The following is a 25,095-nucleotide window of genomic DNA, read 5'->3' as shown; positions in this document are numbered from 1 at the left end:
ACCGTCTGGACCAGCAGCTGAGTTTGTGTCCACTTCATCTATGGCTAGTAGGACATCTTTTTCGCTAATGTCAATACATTCTATTGTAACCGATGGGCTTCTTTCAGTTTCCGTCTACCAAATCCACTCCCAAGGATATAGTGGAAGACACTTGCCCAAGGTGCCATGCAGTGGGACTGAACCCGGAACCATGTGATTCGTAAGCAAGCTACTTACCACACAGCCACTCCTACGTCTAAAATATCCCACAGGTTCCAATCATGGTATCATTTAAATTAATAGGACAATATAATTGTGATAACTAAGATTACAATAGTAATTTTGTGGTCATTAGCATAACAGTGAAAACTCCCAGCCACATAAAAAATACATAATGTAAGGTTACTAAAGGAAACCACAGATCTTCTCCATGGCAAGACACTGCTGTTTCTGTCCTATCATATTTCAGCCTCTCATCGTCAGGCATAAATCACCTCCTTCAATTCCACTCCCGACTCCTTGTCTTGCGAGTTAGTGACCCCACTAAATGCCAGTGCCACATGAAAAGTACCCAGTACACACTATAAAGTGGTTGACATAAGGAAGGCCATTGAACTATAGAAACCATTTCAAAGCAGATACTGGAGCTTAGTGCAATCCTCTGCCTAACTAGCCTCAGTTGAACTGTTCTAGATGCTGACAAGAGATAACAAAGGACCATGGTAAATATCATCATCGTTTAAAGTCTGTTTTCCATGCTAGCATGGGTTGGATGGTTCAACTGGGGTCTGGGAAGCCAGGAGGCTGCACCAGGCTCCAGTCTGATCTGGCAGTGTTTCTACAGCTGGATGTCTTTCCTAACGCCAACCACTCCGTGAGTGTAGTGGGTGCTTTTTATGTGCCAGGGGAGGCTGGCAACGGCCACAATCAGTTGGTGCTTTTTACATGCCACTGGCACTGGAGCCAGTCAAGGTGGCGCTGGCATCGACCATGTACGGAACATACGGTAATTCACTCCACCCAGGTATGCTTGTCTAAGCTGACATTAAAATGAAGGTAGTGAAGGAGGCTAGGAGGTAGGGTATCTGGTATATAACGTCCCCATCAAATCTACATTTGCCCTCCCACCTGCCTCCTTAACAATCTATTATCTCTATCATGCAATCCACACATCCTCTCTTCTGTTCATTGCCTATATAATCTGAGATGACAGTGAATCTCTTGTATTCACTGCACAATGCTGACTTAGGTCAGTACTTCATCTGTCTGACCCTCTTGTCCTCTCTCCTATTCTCTACTCCTCGTCAACCAAATAACAAAGGATGGCACTAGTTTTATCCACACTCAATTCCAAAACACTACCACCCCAATCATTACCACTCTACCTCTCTCATCCATCATGAGGCCTATGTATAAAGGACAGTGTAAAATCTATTTATATCCCATACACTATACATCATCTCTATTCTGAATTGTCAGTCTTCACTCCTTCACAGCGAAATTACTCATTATTGATATTAATTATTCAGTTACCACATCTCCCACCCTCTAACCCCATTCATTATATTTCAGCCATTATACTCTTGCTTTATCAATTTAATGTCCACTTTTCCATGCTTGCATGGGTCTGATGAAACCTGGGGGTTTTTCCTGTTGCCAACCCCTATCTGTTCCCAAACAACAAACATTGGACGTGCTTTTCTAGGGAGTTATAAACAAATGACACCATTTGTATGAAGGTGACTTTTGTTTACAATCAGCATGCACATGTCAAAGCAAGAGGAATATGCACACTCTCTCACATAAACACCCCCTCAAATACACACATCTACATGCACACATACCCATACACACACCCTTATACAGACTTAATAAATAACCGAATAATTAAAAATAAGGGTATTTCACAAACCTTTGTGAAGCATAGCTACAAGGTTAGGATTGCTGAACACCTAGAAAGAGGTAAAAAAAGGGACAAAAACAATATTCAGACTGCATTCAGTATTCTGATATAACTGAAGAATATGGTAATTAACCAATGAGGGTTAATAAAATATGTCATAGCTACATTTATGATTAAATAAAAGAGAGAGAGAGAGAATATCTAGTTTAATGAAGATTTCATAAGTAGCTATAATTACAAAAAAAATCTGTGACTAAATCATTATCGAAAGTTTAAAAAATAACAGAGGTGTTCGAAATAAATAGAAACTGTCTCAGTGAATTAGTTGAAACAAGTAAAAGAATAAAATAAAATATATTTTCCTATAATTTTTATGAAACTGTAAAATATTGATTCATTCAGAAAATCTTGCATAATTTTTTAAAGTAGGAGCACTTTACACTATACTCCATCTAGCTCATCAACATGTATACTTACATGCCAAAGGTGAAACTGTCTTTGCTTCAAACCAGCCACTGACCCTATCAGTGTCCCTTTCATTACTCTTAAACAATGTACCACAGAGTTAGCTCCACACCTAAGGGATCTATCCAGAACACTATAAATACGAGGCCACGATATCTCACCGAGACAATCCCAGAATCAGAAATGACCGGCTTTCCTTTCCAGGATCAGAAAATACTTCAGTCCCCAACAATTATCAACCCTTTACAAAGCTCAACCAAAATCCACACTGAAATACTGAAACTACATTTGGAATAAATGCTGCTATTTCACATTCAGATAACCAAAACTGCATCCAAAACAAGTCACCCACTTCAGCATCTGGCTCTCTGATGTTACGCCTCCTTACTTTGCATCTACTGCTACAGCAGCCAGTGCTCCTCAGGGGCTGGCTAATGCCCCTTTGAGACCCACCTAACTAAGAGCATTATCTTTGTGACAGTTACACAGTGAATGTCATATTCTGATATAAGCTGTTTCAGCATTCGTGGATTTTATTTATAATCTTTGTCTATACCTATATATATATATATATACACCCACTATCCTGTCTTGCTTTCCTTACTTATTTTAAGAGTGTGAATTGCAGTTTGAAATAAAGGAGCATGTGTGGACATCATCATCATCATCGTTTAATGTCCCTTTCCATGCTAGCATGGGTTGGACAATTTGACTGAGGACTGGCGAACCAGATGGCTGCACCAGGCTCCAATCTCGATCTGGTAGAGTTTCTACAGCTGGATGCCCTTCCTAATGCCAACCACTCTGAGAGTGTAGTGGGTGGTTTTACGTGCCACTGACATGAAGGCCAGTCAGGTGGTACTGGCAATGGCCATGCTCAAATGGTGTTTTTTATGTGCCACCTGCACAGGAGCCAGTCCAGCGGCACTGGAAGTGCCAAATAAAGTGCACTATGTTACTACAAGAAGATCAACATATTGCCACAGCTTTGACAAGAATGTTGAGTATCCAAAGATAACATGACATAGTACTTTTTAGTATCATGTATATTCTTGTAAGTATACTTTTGTACTTATTGTGGAAATTTAAATACAATACCCAATACCTACCTACCAACATATCATTCTACTTCTATGCATTAGCCCTTTAGTATTCAGATTATTTTGTCAAGTGTAATGCTTATTTATTTACGTTGATTTAAATCAATCATGCATTATCTTGTAGCTTTGAGATTTTGATGATGTTATTGCTTATTTTTAGCATGGCATTGTAGGATTAATGTAAGAGGCTGGATCCAGTCAGTTTGAATGTAAAACAGGTAGAATATTTTGGGCCAGATATGGCCGGTTTAAATGTCAAAGGGTTAATTTTATTAAAAACAAAACATCATGTATCAAAGCTCACCTTTGTTATTCTGAACATCATGTAAGCATTGTGGGGAGAAGTAAGATCCATTCGGAAGAAACGTGGCAGAATTTGATGGAAAATTGCAGAGTAGAACAGTAAGTTATCAACAACAAAACTGTACCTGAAATTAGATTAAATTATAATAAACATAACAAAAAACAACTTGTCTCTCCTCCACTCATTACTTTACTTACATGAGCCCACCACTCCTCTAGTTTTCATTAACCATCATGACTAATGATTAGGAGAAAAGATTCTCTCACTAAAAATGTCATTCTTCAAGAATGCCCACTCTGCTCTTGTTTTTTTCTACCACTTTCTATTTATAAATATTCAAGCGATGCATCAACCATGTCAATTCAACTCACCAGTCTTAGAGGTACTGCAAAGATCATGGGTACAGACTATTCCTCCAAAATGGTTTGGACCTATGCTATTAAAAACTATACAATGTAATATACTGCACAGCAGCTACAGAGAGAAAACAGCTGTTGAAACTGACCTTTCTAATTTTAGCATGATGAACCTACATTTCAAAGCATTTAACCAATAGATTCTCTATTTCTAGCAAATAATATTTTTAAAATTCTAATTAGATCCAGGGACTACTTTCATAGGGACAACCAAAGTCAAGTAAATTGATTTCCCAACAAATAGCTGACGAAAAAGTTAGTCACTGTTTCAGATGCTACCATTTGATATCATTCACAATGCAACAATAACTGTTTTCTAATTGATAGTTGTCTATTTATAATTCTAATTTATAATCCATAGTGTATACACCTGTAAACTGCATAACAACCTCATAAGTGCTGGTGGCATGGAAAAAGCACCCAGTACACTCTGTGAGTTGGTTGGTGTCAGGAAGTGCATAGAGCTAGAGAAACAATGCCAAAGCAAACACCGGAGCAGAATGCAGTTCTTGGGCCCACTGGATCTTGGTAAACTGTTCATCCTATGCAAGCATGGAACATGGATGTTAAATAAACTTGATAATGATGACCTTTACTTAAATATACTGAACCACGATGACTGACATCAATCAGTTGATATGGAAGCACTCCGTCGGTTACGACGATGAGGGTTCCGGTTGATCCGAATCAACGGAACAGCCAGTTCGTGAAATTAACGTGTAAGTGGCTGAGCACTCCACAGACACGTGCACCCATAACGTAGTTCTCGGGGATATTCAGCGTGACACAAAGAGTGACAAGGCCAGCCCCTTGAAATACAGGTACAACAGAAACAGGAAGTAAGAGTGAGAGAAAGTTGTGGTGAAAGAGTACCGCAGGGATCACCACCATCTCCTGCCGGAGCCTTGTGGAGCTTTTTAGGTGTTTTCGCTCAATAAACACTCACAACGCCCAGTCTGCGAATCGAAACCGCGATCCTATGACCGCGAGTCCGCTGCCCTAATCACTGGGCCATTGTGTGTAAATTTGTGTGTTTTTTTTAACTATGAATAATCAGTTGATATACTTTCTTAAAGGAAAGAGAAAAAGAAAAACGTTTTTACAATGCATGATTTAACGACAATTGAAAATTGTCTGGTGAGGAATTAACAAATGACACTATCAGGAATCTGATCCCCAGAGTAACCAAAGGCCAAATCTCTGGTGACAACAAAAATGTACACAATTACAAAAAAAAAAAAAAAAAAAAAAAAACAGTACCAAAACTGGCAATGCCAAAATTAATCTGTCAAGAAAGAGTATTTGTAAAACAGTCTTCTCAAATCTTTCTCAAGATCTACCTTCAGTTACATATCTATGGGGTGAAGATACATATAAAAGAACTTACCATCTGTCTTGTATAATTGCATTATCATCCTCTTCATTATTACTCCGTAAGTTAGGCTTAGTTTGGCTAACATAGCGCCAAGGCTGAATGTAACTTAACCAGGTCTCTAATAGCTGTAGGAATACAATGTCATAGAAGAAAATAAGCACAAAGAAAAATTAGCTGAATAGAAAACAGAAAGAAACCAACAGAAGTTGGGTATAATCAAGAACTTTGACAAACTTAGGTGATTGATTGACTAACTAAATGACTAATCATCATCATCATCGTTTAACGTCCGTTTTCCATGCTAGTATGGGTTGGACGGTTCGACCGGGGTCTGGGAAGCCAGGAGGCTGTGCCAGGCTCCAGTCTGATCTGGCAGTGCTTCTACAGCTGGATGCCCTTCCTAACGCCAACTACTCCGTGAATGTAGTGGGTGCTTTTTACGTTTCACCAGCAGAGGGGCCAGAGGAGGCTGGCAAATGGCCACAATCGGTTGGGGCTTTTTATGTGTCACCGACAAGGACGCCAAAGATAACATGACATAGTACTGTAAATATTGAGAGATGATAAACCTTATAGAGGAATTTTTTCAATCTGGTTTCATTATTCATATCATGTATTATGACCAAGAACTGTAGTCTAATTTTATTTGCAATAACCTGGTGCATCTTGAAAAGTCTAGAGATCACCTGAACTTGTAGGTAGACCTGTGGATTGTAACCACAAAGAAAATACCCCAGACTACAACCTAAAAAGAACATTTGATAATGTAGTCTTAGATACATTATGCATTAAGAAAAGGTGATAGTCAAGGCTAGAATGCAGTTCATTGTAGGTCTATTTAATTATGGATGGCCTGGGATAAGCAACAATGAAATCAATAGAAAAAATTATATACAGCTAAAAGAAAAACAAACATACACCCAAAATGACCTTACCAATCGAAATGAAGAATCCAGTGGCCACCAGTGGAAAGCATGACGTAAAAATGTATAAAGGCGCTTCTGAATGATTCCAAGAACTGTAGTCCTAGTAATTAAAAGAGAGAATTTAACTAACAAAACGAAAATGTTAAATACATAATCAAAACGAATATGATTTTTTTTTTATACTGAAAACTGAATTGTCTTTGCTCTTAAATAAACATCAACACATTAATATAAATAAATACAAACACACAAAATTACTGTGAAATTACCAAAAATCCTCAAGTATAATCCCCTTTGTTTCCCAAAATTTAAAGGCCAAAATCCCTAGTGTGTACTATATACGAGGTTAAAAATGAAAAATATTTTCTAAGCAGTGTCCGAGTCTCTCTTTGCTGTCTGGCAATGTTTATTCAGATGCATTTTGTGATGTCAGGTGCGAAAATACCTTAAGCTAACCCGGAAAGTCATAAAAGAATCATACATAACTTGCAGTAAGCAACATTTATTAAAATAAAAGTATTCAGAACACAGAATAACATGTAACTAAAACAATTTGCAAACATATTTACATTCCCATATAACAGTTAAGAACATCACCATTATTGTATTACGCATGCGCAGAAGTGTTTGTTCGACTAGGTACTGCTGGCTTAATTACGCACGACACAAGTTAGAGAAGGGGTGCGTATTATACACAAGGTTTAGATTTTTCAAAGGTACAGCCCCCTAAAAATACCCTGCATATTATACTCAAGGGCGGACTATACTCGAGGATTTACGGTAGTTAACAAGAGGGAAAAAAAATTTGGAGGCAGCTCACTTTTTGAATTGATCAATTGATGTGGGGAGCTGTTGGTAGTAAGGCGGTGATGATATTGGAGGTAATGCACTGTTCACAAAATAGTGCAGATGTTTTACAAGCACCCGTGCTATTCGAATGTGGTTGATTGTCGGTACATATAATTCCTGCAGCAAAAGAGGGAAACAAAATAATTTAAGAACATAAAAGAATGTCAATCTGAATTCAAAAGTAACCCAAATGAATTTAGTTGTTATTGTAATTGCACAGAAAAATAAAATGTTCTTTATCACTTGATAAAATGCATTAATGTATAGGATTAGAGAGCAAGTGAAGAGAAAAGAGAAAGAGTAGAGGGAAGAGAAAGATAGAAAGCTTCTAGTCATCTTGTTATTCAGGACATAATTTTTCATAACATAACCAATTGGCTAATCATAATATTAGGCTTGTGCTATCCAAATGCCAGACTCCAACATTTCTGTTCTTTCAATCCTTCCATAGTTTTGACAGAGTCATCTGACTGAATAAAATAGAGTTATGCAAACCTTTCCTTCGTTGGACACTAAACTCTGCTTGCGAAGACCTGCTGAGGCAAGCGAAATCGAAATTAAATTTGATGACTGGCATCCGTGCTAGTGGAGCACTAAGGGCACCATCTGAGCATGATCGTTGCCAGAGCGGCTAACTGGCTTCCATGCCAGTGGCACGTAAAAAGCACCATTCGAGCATGATCGTTACCAGTGTCGCCTTACTGGCACCTGTGCCAGTGGCATATGAAAAAACATTCGAGCGAGGTTGTTAGTGTAACTTAGTGGTTCGGCAAAAGAGACCGATAGAATAAGTACTAGGCTTACAAAGAATAAGTCCTGGGATCGATTTGCTCGACTAAAAGCGGTGTTCCAGCATGGCCAGAGTCAAATGACTGAAGCAAGTAAAAGAATAATGTCATTTGCAGATACGCTCTGTATCTATGCACTTTTAATCTTCCTGGGGTTTCAAAATCCTCTGAGACTGGATTTAAGCTGAGAAAAGTTACTCCCCAGAATGCAGGCCTGGGCTTTACTTTTGCTGAAAAATCAACAGTAGTCTGTGCATGCCAGTCTCCCCTCACTATGTCACTGTTATTGCTCACAGGAAAGATAAGAAATGATAGAACTTCGCTTGAGTGTCAAAGCAGACATTATCTTCAGAATGCAAAGAGCCTGAACACAAAGCAAAATCTTCCACTCTGACAATTCTGCCAATTGACATCATCAGGACAGATATTTACTCTTTTACTTGTTTCAGTCATTTGACTATGGCCATCCTGGAGCACCGCCTTTTAGTTGAAGAAATCGACTCCAGGACTTATTCTTTGTAAGCCAAGTACTTATCATATTGATCTCTTTTGCAAACCGCTAAGTTACGGGGACGTAAACACACCAGCATCGGTTGTCAACCGATGCTGGGGGACAAACACAGACACACAAACATATACACATATATATATATAGATATATAGGATGGGCTTCTTTCAGTTTCCATCTATCAAATCCACTCACAAGGCTTTGGTTGGCCCAAGGCTATAGTAGAAGACACTTGCCCAAGGTGCCACGCAGTGGGACTGAACCAGAACCATGTAGTTGGCAAGCAAGCTACTTACCACACGGCCGCTCCTGCGCCTATTTTAATACATTTTAGTAAATAACTAAATATATATAAACCTGTATATTTAACCATATACAAGATGTGGTCACTTTTCAGCCTTGTGTATTTGGCAATTCTAAGGTACTAATTTTCACCAAACTTCAGATAGCAAATGCACAAATATAATGAAAAAATATTAATAAATAAATAAACTCACCTCATTTTGATACAAAACACCAAGTTGGTTGACATTTGCAGAGTTCTGATTCAGCCAAAAATCAGAAAATACCTAAATGAAAATAAATCAAGTAAAAACCAAAAATGATTAACAAAAGTTTATGAAAAGGTCAGCAGCAGGAAAAGCAAACACAGATACACAACATAAATAGATTTTCTTTATGACTCTTAGTTTAGGCTTTAGGTTTTAAGATGTCACAGTTAGAACATGACTGAAGTAACTTTTTAATACACGAGGTAATTAGGCCCATTAGCTTTAATTTATTCTCAACATAATTAAGTTTCAATGCAATTACACAATCGACCATCAGGTTTTAGGGATCTTTACCATTTGACCAGCAGATTTAGAAAATAATTTTTTGTAACCAAACACTTTCAAACTTCGTATACTGGTATAATGTTTCATATAAAATATCTTTTATTCTTAGCGTTTTTGAGAAAACTTTATGTTTATGAAGTTATTTCATGTTAAAGTTGTCATATTTCGGTAATTTCAACCAATCAATGACGTGTATTCAGCTGAATAAAATTACTGCCGTCGTTTGTCAACAACAACTATTGGTGGTGTATTTTTCGTTTGTCACTATTATTTATGACATCGTTTGTGCATTTGTTCAGGTTTTAGCTTTAAGGTTTTAGGGTTAGGGCATCACATGCCAGGGGAAGAAACTAGTAGTTAATAGCTTCTGCTATCTAGGCAACCAAGTCTGTAGTGGGGGTGGTTGCTCTGAGAGTGCAGCGACTAGAGTAAGAATAGCCTGGGCAAAGTTCAAGGAGCCTTTATCTCTGCGGGCAACTAAGGCCCTCTTGCTCAGAGTGAAAGGTAGACTGTATGATGCATGTGTGTGAACTGCCATGCTACGTGGCAGTGAAACATGGGCCATTAATGCTGAGGACATGCGTAGGCTTGAAAGAAATTAAGCTAGTATGATCTGCTGGATGTGTAATGTCAGTGTGCATACATGACAGAGCATAAGGGCCCTGAGTATAAAATATTGGGCATAAGAAGCATCAAATGTGGTGTGCAAGAGAGGCATCTGTGCTGGTATGGTCCCGTGTTAGGTATGAATTAAGAGAGCTGTGTGAGGAAGTGCCACTCCCTAACTGTAGAAGGAACCTGTGGAAGAGGTAGACCCAGAAAGACATAGGATGAGGTGGTGAAGCATGACCTTCGAACATTGGGCCTCACAGAGGCAATGACAGGAGACCAGGACCTTTGGAGTTATGCTGTTATTGAAAAGACCCGGCAACTAAAGTGAGATCGCAGCCACGCACTTACAGCCTTGTTAAGAATACTTCTCATGTGTCAGGCGATATGATATGTTAGAGAAGACCTGTTGTGTCAAGTAAAATTAATATCATAGCGGGGCCAGTGTCCCCTGACTGGCTCCTGTACCGGTGGCACGTAAAAAGCACCATCTGAACATGGTCGATACCAGGTCCGCCTAAGTGTCTCCTGTGCTGGTGGCACATAAAAAGCACCAACCGATCGTGACTGATGCCAGTACCCACTGACTGGCTCCTGCACCGGTGGCATATAAAAAGCACTATTCAAACATGATCATTGTCAGGCACGTTTTACTGGCCCCTGTGCCAGTGGCACATAAAAAGCACCCACTACACTCTTGGAGTGGTTGGTGTTAGGAAGGGCATCCGGCTGTAGGAGCTCTGCCAGACCAGATTGGAACTTGGTGCAGCCACTGGCTCTCCAGACCTCAGTCAAACCGTCCGACCCACACCAGCATGGAAAATGGACATTAATCATGATGATGATGATGATGATGATGATATATGTATATATGTGTGTCTTTGTGTTTGTCCCCCACTATCATTTGACAATCAGTGTTGGTTTGTTTACATATTAGCAGTCGAGCAAGGCAGAAATTAAAATATGTATTAGGATTGATTAGCTCAACTAAAATTCTTCACAGCAGTGCCCCAGTATGGTTGTAGTCCAATGACTAAAGCAAGTAAAAGATAAAAGAATGTCAAAATATCAAATGCCCAATTTGCCATGCCATATATTGCCATTTTTAGGGGAAGTTTCACAGTAATTCAAGCTTATGAAAAAAGCTACTTCACTATAAAAACAGAAGATTATCCACCTGTAATTTTCTCACAATGAAAAAAGGATGACTGAATGTAAAATATGAAATTGATAATGAATAAAGAAACAGACACTGAATTGGAAAATGTAAAGTATGTTTCTTAAAGTTTTACCTGAATAAGGGCTTCCGAATGCCACATTTCTGTACCAGATTGATCAAGGACTGATGGAGATTTGAAAGGTTGTTTCTGAGCAGTGACAACACTGGATTTGAATAATCGAAGACCAGGAATGTATTTTGGAGAAACAGACGAGTGACTGGATTGGATTGGTGAACTGGAAATAGAAATAACAATGAGACTTAGTACCAAGATAACATAGGCGTTTCTTTATTTTAATTACTTGAAGGTAAAAGATATAAAGAAAATTATTGTTTCAAGGCAAGTGAAATCAAAATCGATGACTGGCATCCGTGCTAGAGGAGTGCAAAGTGCACCATACGAGTGTGATCGTTGACAGAGCAGCTAACCGGCTTCCGTGCCAGTGGCACATAAAAGGCACCATTCAAGTGTGATTGTTACCAGAATCGCCTTACTGGCACATGAGCCCCGTGCTAGTAGGATGCTAAGAGCACCATCTGAGCGTGATCGTTGCCAGAGCGGCTAACTGACCTCTGCGCCAGTGACATGTAAAAGGCATCATTCGAGCGTGATCATTACCAGCATCGCCTTACTGGCACCTGTGCCAGTGACATGTGTAAAAAGATTCAAGCGAGGTCGTTGCCAGTACCGCCTGACTGACCCAGTGCTGGTGGCACGTAAAAGCAGACACTACACTCTCAGAGTGTTTAGCATTAGGAAGGGCATCCAGCTGTAGAAACTCTGCCAGATCAAGATTGAAGCCTGGTGCAGCCATCTGGTTCGCCAGCCCTCAGTCAAATCGTCCAACCCATGCTAGCATGGAAAGTGGACGTTAAACGATGATGATGATTCAAAAAACAATATCACAATCTAGTCTGAAAATTATTTGAACTCTCATCCTCTGAATGTGAACTAATGAAGTATAACCAATGCAGAACACTACACTTTATATTACTCCTAGCAAAAAATATTATCATCGCTGTTTAGTGTCCACTTTTCCATACTTGCATGTGTTGATCAGCTGAACTTTTAAACTTACAGGACATATTTGTGCCTCATATTACTGGTGCTGTTTTACTGGCTGCATTTGTTCAAGCTTTAAACCAACAATATAATTATTCTACTTTAGTAGTAAGCATCAAGAATAAGAATATCATGCTGAGCAACAGAGTAGAAAAATTATTGGAGAAGAGGAAGGAAAGTACGACACTCGTGTCTTTCACATGAGAAACTAATCTATATATATAAAGCTGAAGTTGTCTGTGTATGGCAGGTTTGGTAGCCTTCAACTAACACTATCTACTCCGAGACCCTGCAGTGCAAGTTGACCAAAATTGAGAGTATGATAGAAGAAGGCTTGTTCTTCCTTCCATAGAAGAAAAAATTCAAATCGGACCATGTTAAGACCAAAAATTATTTATATCAAAAAGGTGCTTTTTTTCTCTGAAAATCCTTATTTTTTACGACTTTTTGACGGCTGTGTCACCGTTTTTCGGTGTATTTCAACCAGAAAAATGTTCACTTAAAGAGAATAACAAGCTAAATAATGCAAAATTTTTACTTTTCAAAAATTTCAATTCTAAAGGGTTGAAACAAACCCGAGCAATGCCAGGCGATACTGCTAGCTAAATGTAAAAGTAAGACAAAGTACTCACCCAGTATTCTGGGACTGAATGACAGGACTTCGCACCAAAGATGGCATATGAGGGATGGCTGGAATTTGCTGTTTCTCCAGAGGTAACAAGTAGTCTAAATAATCCTCAACCAAAGTTGGATATAAAAAAGCAGAAAAGTGACCCCAAATTGGGCAGTTCAGCCTAGATTTAGGGCTCACAAGCATAAAGGCAAAATGGAAAAGAAATAATTCAAATGGAGGTAAGAACAAAAGAGTTAAGGAAAATGTTAAATTATCAAGTGAGAAAATGTGGTGCCCCAGCATGGCCGCAGCCTTCGGGCTAAAACATTTTTAAGGATTTAAGGATTTATCATAAAAAGAGAAATATATATACAGGGTTGGCCAAAAGTCAACCGACAGTAAATCAAAATTCCATAAATACTTAATATTCAATTTTATTTAGTCATTCCAATTATGAATGTTTAATAATTGAATATGCTGTGAGTTAAAATCACCGTTTTTCATTTTTTTTTTTAAATTTTCAACTTTGTCTATTTATTAGTGAAGTCTCATATAAAACAATTTTTTGCTTTAATCTTGGAATTAAATGGTTTTGATTTACTATCAGGTGACTTTTGGCCAAACCTGTGTATGAGTAGTATAAGATGTTTTTGATTCGACGGTCATTCAGAATGCTCACAGCAGCCATATTCCTACTGCTCTATGTCACACTGGTGAGACCCATATTGGAGTACGGGATTCAAGCCTCTTCTTATCTCCTCAAAGACATACATCATCTCGAAAGAGTCCAGAAGCTGGCTACCCACATAGTTCTTGGTCTCAAGCATTTGTCTTATGAAGAAAGGCTGAAGACGCTCAACCTTTATTCTCTAGAAAAACGACGATCTCATTCTCGCTCACAACATCATAAGCAGAAAGTGTAACCTCTCGAAAGAGCTGTTCTTCACTCCTGCTCCAGAGCGTGGGCTGCGGGGTCACTCCGCAAAGCTCTATCTATGACGATTTCATCTAAATCAAAGAAGAGGAGCTTTCTCCGTCCGGGTTGCGGATCCGTGGAATAAGCTGCCAGACGAGATAGTGAAGATGCCGCCGACCGCTCGGTTCAAAGACTCTCTTGACCAGAAATGGCCTGAACTCTTTGCATGACCACCCTCCCTATACATAACTCTCTGTCCCGCTACATAACCTTGCTCTTGCTTTTTGAGCCAATAAAAATTGAATTGAATCGAAGTGGACTCAGTGCTTTTTGTGTGGCACTGGCACAGGGAAAATTAGTTTTGGCATGATTTTTATAGCTGGATGCCCTTCCAAATGCTAACCACTTTACAGTGTGGACTGGATTCTTTTTACGTGGCACCAGCACTGGCAGGGTCACCAAGTAACTTGCAAGACAAAGAATTTTGAGAGGGGCAGGGGCATTTGAGGCGAGGAACTAGTGTCAGAGAATAAAAGATTTAAAGTGTGACAGAGGGACAGAGGCGAAAACAGGTGTCTTGCTATAATGGAGTGCGGGGCATTAGAGGAGGTGATCCAGAAATAGCAGCAAAGAAAATTTGTAAAAATCAAATCACTGCATGTAAGGGACAGAGTAGTCAAATTAATCACAGTATTTGATTAGTATCAACTCCGGAAGTACGAAAGGCCAAGTCTACCTTGGTGGGATTTAAACTAAGGACATATTTAAATATGCCTACAAAAAACACCACTTGAGCATGGCTGTTGCCAGTACCGCCTGACTGGCCCTTTGTGTTGGTGGCACATAAAAGCCCCCACTACACTCTCGAAGTGGTTGGCGCTAGGAAGGACATCCAGCTATAGAAACTCTGCCAGATCAGATTGGAGTCTGGTGCAGCCATCTGGTTTGCCAGACCTCAGTCAAATCATCCAACCATGCTAGCAATAATGATAATATTTCAAACTTTTGGCCACAACTGTATACTGATACTTTAAATGCTGTGTTCACTTATGCTCCAATAATATGTGCTTATGAAATTTTGTGAAAAATGAGGAAATAAAGTGTCAAACTGTTAGGTCCCTCTCTCTGCAGACTGTTGTACCTTTTTAGTGTTGGTACAATGACACAATGTTCACTCAGTAAGGTGGTTGGTAGCAAGAAAAGCATCTGGCCATATGCCACCAGCTCAAATGCCAGTAAGGTGACGCTGGTAACGATCATGTTTGAATGGTGCTTTTTACATGCCACCAGCACAGAAGCCAGTTAGCTGCTCTGGTAGCAATCATGCTCGGATAGTGCTCTTAGCACTCCACTGGCACGGGTGCCAATATTTGTTTCTATCTCATGCTGGTAACATGTTAAAGGTACCTGTGGAGTGGTTGGCATAGAAACCAAGCCAAAACAGACGGGAGCCTGGGGCAGCTCTCCAGTTTACCAGTTCCAGTCAAACTTTCTTACCCATGCCTGCATGGAAAATGGATGTTAAATGATGATGATGTCTTTATGTTCTGAGTTCAGATTCTGCTCAGATTACCCTCAGAGATCAGAAAAATAAATATGATGAAACCCCTGAAAGCAGTGCCTAGGATGGCCACAATCCAATGAGTGAATAAAAGCGTATGATACATGTATAAATTTCTAATTTCTTTTTGCAGGTGGAATTCCAGAATGCTATTTCGAAACCTGTTGGGGCAAGTTAAATCGGAATTGAAATTGAACCAATCCTATGACTGGCACCCGGCAGATGCCAGGACCCCTGAACTGGAGATATGTAAAAAGCACTATCCGAATCGTGGCCGATGCCAGCGCCACCTCGACTGGCTTCCGTGTCGGTGGCACGTAAAATGCACCAATCCGAATCGTGGCCGAAGCCAGTGCCGCCTCGACTGGCTTCCGTGCAGGTGGCACGTAAAATACACCAATCCGACCGTGGCCGATGCCAGCCTCGCCTGGCACCAGTGCAGGTGGCACGTAAAAAGCACCCACTACACTCACGGAGTGGTTGGCGTTAGGAAGGGCATCCAGCTGTAGAAACATTGCCAGATAAGACCGGAGTCTGGTGCAGCCTTCTGGCTTCCCAGATCCCCGGTCGAACCGTTCAACCCATGCTAGCATGGAGAACGGACGTTAAACGATGATGATGATGATGATGTAAGGCATTTTGTCTAACCCTTTGCAATTCTGCCATCAAAATGTTTACAATTTAAAAAATCAGTTTCTACAAGACAAATGAATAAAAACATCATCAGCATGGAAGACGGATATTAAACAATGACGATGATGATGATGCATAAGTGTGTAGTAGCACATTTAAAAAGGATATTGAGAGTTAGATAAGGACGACCAAATGCTTGCATCTGTAGTTTGTTGGCGTAAAATACCGGCACAGCTCCTTCTTCAATCAAACGTCTTGTTGGTGCCTAGAATAAATTCAGACAGTAAATATATTAAAAAGTGAAAAGAAGTCAAATATTAGTTTCAAATTTTGAGTACAAGGCCAGAAATTTTGAGGGAGAGGCTTAGTCGATTACATTGACCCCCCCAGTACTCAACTGGTAATTTATTCTTTTCTACTCTAGGCAAAAGGCCAGAAATTTTGGGGAAGGGGGGGGGCAGTCGATTAGATCAACTCCAGTATGCAACTGGTACTTAATTTATCAATCCTGAGAGGATGAAAGGCAAAGTCAACCTCGGCGGAATCTGAACTCGGAATGTAAAAGCAGGCGAAATATTGCTAAGCATTTTGCCCGGCGTGCTAATGTTTCTGCCAGCTCGCCACCTTTGGTGCTTAATTTATTGATCTTGAATGGATGATCTCTGTGGAATAAAGAGGTCTCATATTATATTCATATATATAAATACATACAATTACACACACCTATGCACAGAAATATACACATAGATATATATTCACAGCCGAACCTGTCTGATTCACTATCCTCACAGATTTATAATCTTGATTTTAGGGCCATGAGTATAAGAAAAATTAAAATTATTTTTAACTCTCAGGCATTCAGATTGCTGTATCAAATGTAATGCTTCATGCATTATCCCATAGTTTTCAGATGTTGATCATGTGATTGTTTATTTTTGGAATGACATTGTAGGGTAAGTATGAGAGGCTTGATCTGGCTGGTTTGAACATAAAACACATAGAATATTTGTGTTTGATATGACCAGTTTAAATGCAAAAGAATTAAGTGTTTGTAAAACATTAAAAGTAAAACGAAATGTCCATACTTACTGGTAGACAATGCAAAGGGAAATCATATGATAAATAAGGATCAGACTGTAGGCGATATACCAATTTCATTAAGGGGCCATTTGGTGACAGAAAAGCCCTGCCATATTCATATTCTTCTGGTGTTTTGATCTTGTTGATATATTCTAAATTCCAACCAGGCTCATGGCCAAATCCGAAAATACTTTCTAATATAGTTGGGAAAATATGGTGAGCTTCCTGCATAAAACACAAAACAGAAATTAAATAAAAAGACACACACATACAACTTTCAACATCAAAATTAATCTTAATGAAACATATAAAGACCCCCTTCGGTCACGACACAGACCATGGGATTGCACCTAGAAAGTTACCCTCCTAGACTCAAGTCCGGGCGAGGTTGTTTATGGAAGACCAGCAGTCGCCCATGCATACCAGCCTCCCCTCTCCATGCCACCAGTGTTATCCAAGGGAAAGACAAAGGCCGATACAGCTTGGCACCAGTGACGTCGCAACTCATTTCTACAGCTGAGTGAACTGGAGCAACGTGAAATAAAGTGCCTTGCTCAAGAACACAACACGCAGCCCGGTCCGGGATTCGAGCTCACAACCTCACGATCGTAAGCTCGACGCTCTAACCACTGAGCCATGCGCCTTCACCTAATGAAACATATATAGAAAAAAAAATTCACTGAAAATTCAGAGAAACAAGCACTAAATGAATGCTATAGTTTTTCCTTTAATTATTTCAGTATGCACCTCAACTTTTCTGCTTATATCTACAGTTTCTATGTTATTTCTAATAGTAGACACTCCACTTTTACATACATTTTCATTGGGAAAAAATGACATATAGTATAAGGGTTAAGAAAAAAAGTTAATTGAGTTTTAATATTATTAATCAATATATAGGTATAGGAGTGGTTCATTCCCACTGCGTGACACTTTGGGCAAGCGTCTTCTACTATAGCCTCGGGCGACCAAAGCCTTTTGAGTGGATTTGGTAGACAGAAACTGAAAGAAGCCCGTTGTATATTTTTATATGTGTGTGTGTGTGTGTGTGTGTGTGTGTGTTTGTGCTTCGGTGTTTGTACCCCAAACATCTCTTGAAACCGATGCTGGTGTGTTTAGTCCCCCGTAACTTAGCGGTTTGGCAAAAGAGACTAATAGAATAAGCACTAGGCTTACAAAGAATAAATTCTGGGGTCGCTTTGCTCGACTAAAGGCGGTGCTCTGGCATGGCCGCAGTCAAATGACTGAAAAGAGTAAAGAGTATATCAGCAAGAAGGAAGAGAAAAATGATGCTGGCATCCAATATACTGTTAATGAACAATGTATAAATGGTGGAAAACTCTGAGAAAGCACCTCCAGTCTTTTACAGATCCTCAGAGTATAACTAAGATAAACATCCATAAGGATGTACTTACCTTTGTACTTATGCTCATGATAATTGAAGTCACCATTTCAAAACGCTTTAACAGTGGTTTCGAAATAGCATTCTGGAATTCCACCTGCAAAAAGAAATTAGAAATTTATACATGTATCATACGCTTTTATTCACTCATTGGATTGTGGCCATCCTAGGCACTGCTTTCAGGGGGTTAATCTGAGCAGAATCTGAACTCAGAACATAAAGACATCATCATCATTTAACATCCATTTTCCATGGGTAAGAAAGTTTGACTGGAACTGGTAAACTGGAGAGCTGCCCCAGGCTCCCGTCTGTTTTGGCTTGGTTTCTATGCCAACCACTCCACAGGTACCTTTAACATGTTACCAGCATGAGATAGAAACAAATATTGGCACCCGTGCCAGTGGAGTGCTAAGAGCACCATCCGAGCGTGATTGCTACCAGAGCAGCTGACTGGCTTCTGTGCCGGTGGCACGTAAAAAGCACCATTCAAATATGATCGTTACCAGCGTCACCTTACTGGCATTTGAGCTGGTGGCATATGGCCAGATGCCTTTCTTGCTACCAACCACCTTACTGAGTGAACATTGTGTCATTGTACCAACACTAAAAAGGTACAACAGTCTGTAGAGAGAGGGACCTAACAGTTTGACACTTTCTTTCCTCATTTTTCACAAAATTTCATAAGCACATATTATTGGAGCATAAGTGAACACAGCATTTAAAGCATCAGTATACAGTTGTGGCCAAAAGTTTGAAATATTATCATTATTGCTAGCATGGTTGGATGATTTGACTGAGGTCTAGCAAACCAGATGGCTGCACCAGACTCCAATCTGATCTGGCAGAGTTTCTATAGTTGGATGTCCTTCCTAACGCCAACCACTCCGAGAGTGTAGTGGGTGCTTTTATGTGCCACCAACACAAAGGGCCAGTCAGGCGGTACTGGCAACAGCCATGCTCAAGTGGTGCTTTTTACGTGCCACCTGCACAGGAGCAAGTCCAGCAGCACTGGCAACGACCTCACTCGAATGTTTTTTCATGTGCCACCAGCACAAGTGCCAGGTAACGATTGTGCTTGTATGGTACTCTTAATGCTCCACTAGCATGGATGCCAGTCATCGGGTCTGAAAATTAGAAATTTTACATCAAATGCCCTGTTATATTCATTTTGCAATATATTATTACCACTTACAGTAATATGGTGGATATAACAATTTTAATTTAAAAAAAGAATGTTCCAAACTTTTGGTCATGACTATGTGTGACAGAGAGAAGTCAGTGCTGGCAAGGATACATGAAGTGAATGGATCTTGAGTAAAGAGTAATGAGATGCCATCTACTGACAAAAGAATGCAGTGACGGAGGAAGATGTAGGATGAAATGGTGAAGGGTAGATCTTCGGAATCCGGGGTCTCACAAATGAGATGGTTTTCAAGCAAAACGAATAGCAATATGCTGTGTTAGACCTGTACAATCCATGCCAGCACAGATCTGGCCTCACAGAAGAAATGATGAAGACGGAGACCTCTGAGATATGCTGTGACTATGAAGACCTGACAAATGAAGTGAGTTCATGGCTCACAGGACGGCCTGCTGTGCCAACCATGGATCGTAGAGCGACCTGCTGTTCTTGAGGAGACCTACTGAGTCAAGTACGTCAACACCAACATCAAAATAAAAATCAAATGGAAATTGTAGTTAAGATACCCGTGCCAGTGACACGTGAAAGCACCAACCCATCGTGGCCGTTAACCAACCTCCTCTAGCCCCTGTGCCAGTGGCACGTAAAATGCATCCACTACACTCACAGAGTGGTTGGCGTTAGGAAGAGCATCCAGCTGTAGAAACACTGCCAGATCAGACTGGAGCCTGGTGCAGCCTCCTGGCTTCCCAGACCCGGGTCGAACTGTCCAACTCATGCTAGCATGGAAAACGGACGTTAAACTATGATGATGATGATATACTGATACTGTTGATTCAGACAAAGAAAAATTGAAGCCTGGGAACTTGATGCCAAAAGAAGAGGGTACAATGCAATAGAAGGGGAATAACAGTGCTTTGACAATAAAGTTGTTATTGGTCAGTCATGACTGAGATGATCTAGTTTTGACCAGCTTGTTTATATATTTATCTACTTTTTAAGGCACACTGTATGTAGAACTACATCACTAACTGTAATCAGTGCTTTTTTTTAACAGCATGCAAGGATTTGATAGAACTTTGGCTGTTATTTCTAGCAGGTTGAGCAGAGAGTTACAAAATTGATGTTCCAACACCGCATGGAAAAATAATAGCTCAGCGAAGGGGTGGTGTGAGGGAACAAAAACGTAAAAAGAAAACTTAAAATATTTTAGGGAAAATAGCAGATGTAAAGAATGTGGACCTTTCGTTATTTTTTTCTTTCTTTTTTTTTTATAGAATCCCCCATTTTCGAGTGCAGAGATTCTTTTTCTACAAAAAACCCCCCCCAAAAAACTAAATAATAATGATAAAAAAATAAAGGCATTTTAAAATTTTAATTTCCCACCCCCACTAATTCTTCAATTTTCACTTTTGCAGAATTTTTTTTTTTTTACAATCATTATCTCCACATTTTCATACATATTTCGCAAAAAAAAAAGAAAAACTTCTGAAAAAAGTGAAAATTGAAAAATTTGCGAGGGAGTAGGGGGGGGGGATTAAAATTTTAAAATGCCGTTTTTCTTGCAGAATCACAATCTCCGTACTCGAAAATAGGGGGGTAGGGGTCTGTAATAAAAGAAAAAGAAAAGAAAATAAAATAAAGGAGGTGAGGTCTTCAGAAGTTTAAAGGCCATTTCAAGAAACAAGAAAGTCTTAAGAAAATGAAAGGAAGAACATATTCCAAGACACGTTGATTGAAATATCTCGAAACTTCCAAGTTGGTAACATTACAAGCCGAAGGTAAACATTAAATCGTAAAACACCTGCGTTCAGCTCTCACATATGGGTATTCTTTAGCCCCGGTCAGAAAGAATATGGTCTCTTTCATTACTCAGTGATTAGTAAAAGAGAACAAATATCTGTTCTGCAGACAAGGTTGGCAGGGTACTTACTACTTAAGAAGAGTGGTCCCAGTGCGCGCACTCGCGCTGGCTAGTCGTGACTAGTCGATCCTTACCTTTGTTTTTGTTTTATTTACTTTGTTTAAAAAAATTACTTACTTTGTGTTTCTGTGTTTTACTTATATTGTTTTCAAAAAAATTGTGTAAAAAAAATAATTTATTTTGTGTTTTATTTACTTTGCTAGGTAGTCGTTTTAGGATCAACTCGTCACCACTATCTAGCGCGGATGCGCTAGTACGCGAGTGCGCGCACCGGGACCATGAGTCGTAGTCGTTATATTTATGTCCAAATTTATTATGTCATTAAATAAGTTTGTGCATTTGGTATTCATCTGTGATAGAGAACAGGGCCTGGCAGTACCCTTCCATAGAAAATACTTTCAACAATCCAGTATCTCATATTTTAAAATAAATTTGAAGATTATCAAATATATATTTGGTGTGAGTGGAGCGATCATTTGTAAGTTTATCTAAAACCATAAAGGCTGTTAAATGTCCTTAAATAAAGAAATGGTGAAGGGTAGATCTTAGGAATCCGGGGTCTCACAAATGAGATGGTTTTCAAGTAAAATGCATAGCAATATGCTGTGTTAGACCTGTACAATCCATGCCGGCACAATAAAGGCTGTTAAATGTCCTTAAATAATATCATTGACTTGTGTTATTATTATTTTTTCAGAATAATAAAATGGGAGTTTATGACAAAGAGATTCATATGTAGACTGTTAGACAAGGTGTAATAGATCGATGCAAAAGTTCAATTCGTAAGAGTCATGCCTTCCTTCCTTGGTCGTATATTTACATAAATATCGCATAAACGGCAGGGAAGTAATCAAAATAAAACATGGTAAAAGTAATAGAAAAGTGAAAAATATAAACATCAATGTATGTAAATATGGTGAGTTATATGTAAAGTTTAAAATATTTATAGTTTAAAAGAGAAAAAAAGAATTAATTTCAACACAAACCAGAATAGACAACGAACCGCCCGTCATAGCCGCCATTTTCAACTTTTGAATTACGCTTATCTCACTTACAAGAGAGTTCTTTTACAAAATACTCGAAACGTTTTAAGGGAAATAACTCACATTTCTAAGAGTTGCCTCCCTTACAAAAAAAATTAAGCTTATATGTTCCACATGGTAATTTGGGAATGCTTATGAGATAATACATGTTCCGAGAAGCATTATTCGGTATCAGTGGAGGCGCAATGGCCCAGTGGTTAGGGCAGCGGACTCGCGGTCATAGGATCACGGTTTCGATTCCCAGACCGGGCGTTGTGAGTGTTTATTGAGCGAAAACACCTAAAGGCTCCACGAGGCTCCGGCAGGGGATGGTGGTGATCCCTGCTGTACTCTTTCACCAAAACTTTCTCTCACTCTTATTTCCTGTTTCTGTTGTACCTGTATTTCAAGGAGCCGGCCTTGTCACTCTCTGTGTCACGCTGAATATCCCCGAGAACTACGTTATGGGTGCACGTGTCTGTGGAGTGCTCAGCCACTTACACGTTAATTTCACGAGCAGGCTGTTCCGTTGATTCGGATCAACCGGAACCCTCATCGTCGTAACCGACGGAGTGCTTCCAAGATTCGGTATTACTAGTGAACAGCCATCCCGGTGCGAAAAATATCTAAACCCTAACCCTAACCTTAGTTTTACTCTTTTACTCTTTTGTTTCAGTCATTTTGACTGCGGCCATGCTGGAGCACCGCCTTTAGTCGAGCAAATCGACCCCAGGACTTATTCTTTGTAAGCCTAGTACTTAATCTATCGGTCTCTTTAGCTGAACCGCTAAGTTGCGGGGACGTAAACACACCACCATCGGTTGTCAAGCGATGTTGGGGGGGACAAACACAGACATACACAAACACACACACACATATATATATATATATATATATATATATATATATAATATATATATATATATATATATATATATACATATGCATATATACGACGGGCTTCTTTCAGTTTCCGTCTACCAAATCCACTCACAAGGCATTGGTCGGCCCGAGGCTATAGTAGAAGACACTTGCCCAAGGTGCCACGCAGTGGGACTGAACCCGGAACCATGTGGTTGGTAAGCAAGCTACTTACCACACACCACTCCTACGCCTATGTTTGCTTATAAAAATAATTTATTTACTTAGTTTAAAACATTATTTACTTTGTTCGAAAAATGTTTAATTCGTTGATCCTACAAGTCGTTGTAGGATCGACTACTTGCGACTAGCTAGCGCGGATGCGCGAGTGCGCGCATCGGGACCACAGTTCGCTAGTAGTACCCATTATTCTAGTCACACATTACTCTAGTCACACACTTCTGTCTTAGATTATACAGACCTAGTTGCTTTATTGTGTTTTGGGAGAATCATTGCGCCGTTAATAATAGAACACGTACAGGTTCAATTCCACTTCTTTATTAGCAAGGTAATGGCCGAGCCTGTTGCAGTGGAGGCCGGCCACCGGCGTTCTTGACGCCCGGAACATATCCCTGCTCACCGCTTTCAGGGTGGAGACAGCTGTCCGAAAGTGGGAGCCCCATGTATTATAGTGACTATTCCAGCGTATCTACCCCGGCGTCGTCCGGGGTAGCGTCTTTCAAATTTGTCTGCTGGTATCATCAGTCAGTTTGAATTACAAGAAGGTGTACGCTACACTCCTTAATATAATTAAGTCTAAATTCAAAATTTAAATTTTTGGTACAAATGTGTGCGCATGCGTGGACGAATGTTCCACAAGGGCGTCTAGAACCCGGCGTCACTACATGTGTATACTCTCTTTACTCTTTTACTTGTTTCAGTCATTTGACTGCGGCAATGCTGGAGCACCGCCTTTAGTCGAGCGAATCGACCCCGGGACTTATTCTTTGTAAGCCCAGTACTTATTCTATCGGTCTCTTTTGCCGAACCGCTAAGTGACGGGGACGTAAACACACCAGCATCGGTTGTCAAGCAATGCTAGGGTGACAAACACAGACACACAAACATATACACACACACTTATATATAATAATAATGTTCGTCCTTCGGTTCGAAGATGACCAACTGACATCATCTGATGGAACTGCCGCCATGAGACCTGAGGTGGCTGGTGAGGCCAATCCGGGCAAGGAAGCCCCTCCCCAGGTGGGGCAGAAGTGGGTAGGGGCCGTGCTACTGGTGCAGGCGGCTCTGGCTTTACGCATCTGACGTTTCTGCTCCGCTGACCGAATCCGTCCCTCCTCGGCTGTCCCTGCTCCCACGGTGATTGCGCTGCGCCAGGATGAGCGGTTGGCAGCAAGTGTCTCCCAGGTCTCTGTTCCGATGGAGAAGTCTTTGAGAGAGACCTTGAGACTATCCTTGTAGCGCTTCTTCTGCCCTCCGACTTTGCGCCTGCCCTGGCCGAGTTCACCGTAGAAGAGCTGTTTTGGGATGCGAGTGTCGGACATGCGGGAGACGTGGCCCGCCCATCTCAGCTGGGCC

At 40.1% G+C, this 25,095-nt stretch overlaps 1 protein-coding gene across 1 annotated transcript in view; it reads right to left on the bottom strand.

Annotated features, from left to right (window-relative positions):
* Positions 1-22,651, bottom strand: part of LOC115218456 (sphingomyelin phosphodiesterase 4) — a 36,224-nt gene extending 13,573 nt beyond the window's left edge. The window contains exons 1-12 of the mRNA XM_029788284.2: positions 22,597-22,651; positions 18,559-18,642; positions 17,153-17,368; positions 16,232-16,328; positions 12,973-13,192; positions 11,351-11,513; positions 9,111-9,182; positions 7,289-7,434; positions 6,478-6,568; positions 5,555-5,667; positions 3,752-3,875; positions 1,892-1,931 (exon numbers count right to left, since the gene is read on the bottom strand). Of these exons, the coding sequence (XP_029644144.1) occupies positions 1,892-1,931; positions 3,752-3,875; positions 5,555-5,667; positions 6,478-6,568; positions 7,289-7,434; positions 9,111-9,182; positions 11,351-11,513; positions 12,973-13,192; positions 16,232-16,328; positions 17,153-17,368; positions 18,559-18,642; positions 22,597-22,632 (1,402 nt within the window). The 5' untranslated portion in view covers positions 22,633-22,651. The remainder of the gene's footprint in view (positions 1-1,891; positions 1,932-3,751; positions 3,876-5,554; positions 5,668-6,477; positions 6,569-7,288; positions 7,435-9,110; positions 9,183-11,350; positions 11,514-12,972; positions 13,193-16,231; positions 16,329-17,152; positions 17,369-18,558; positions 18,643-22,596) is intronic.
* Between the last annotated feature and the right edge of the window lie 2,444 nt (positions 22,652-25,095).

Source organism: Octopus sinensis, linkage group LG1 (assembly GCF_006345805.1).
Source record: "Octopus sinensis linkage group LG1, ASM634580v1, whole genome shotgun sequence".
NCBI classification, from domain to species: domain Eukaryota; kingdom Metazoa; phylum Mollusca; class Cephalopoda; order Octopoda; family Octopodidae; genus Octopus; species Octopus sinensis.
The sequence above is the reverse complement of the archived record's forward strand: the minus strand, read 5'-3'. Positions and strand labels throughout refer to the sequence as shown.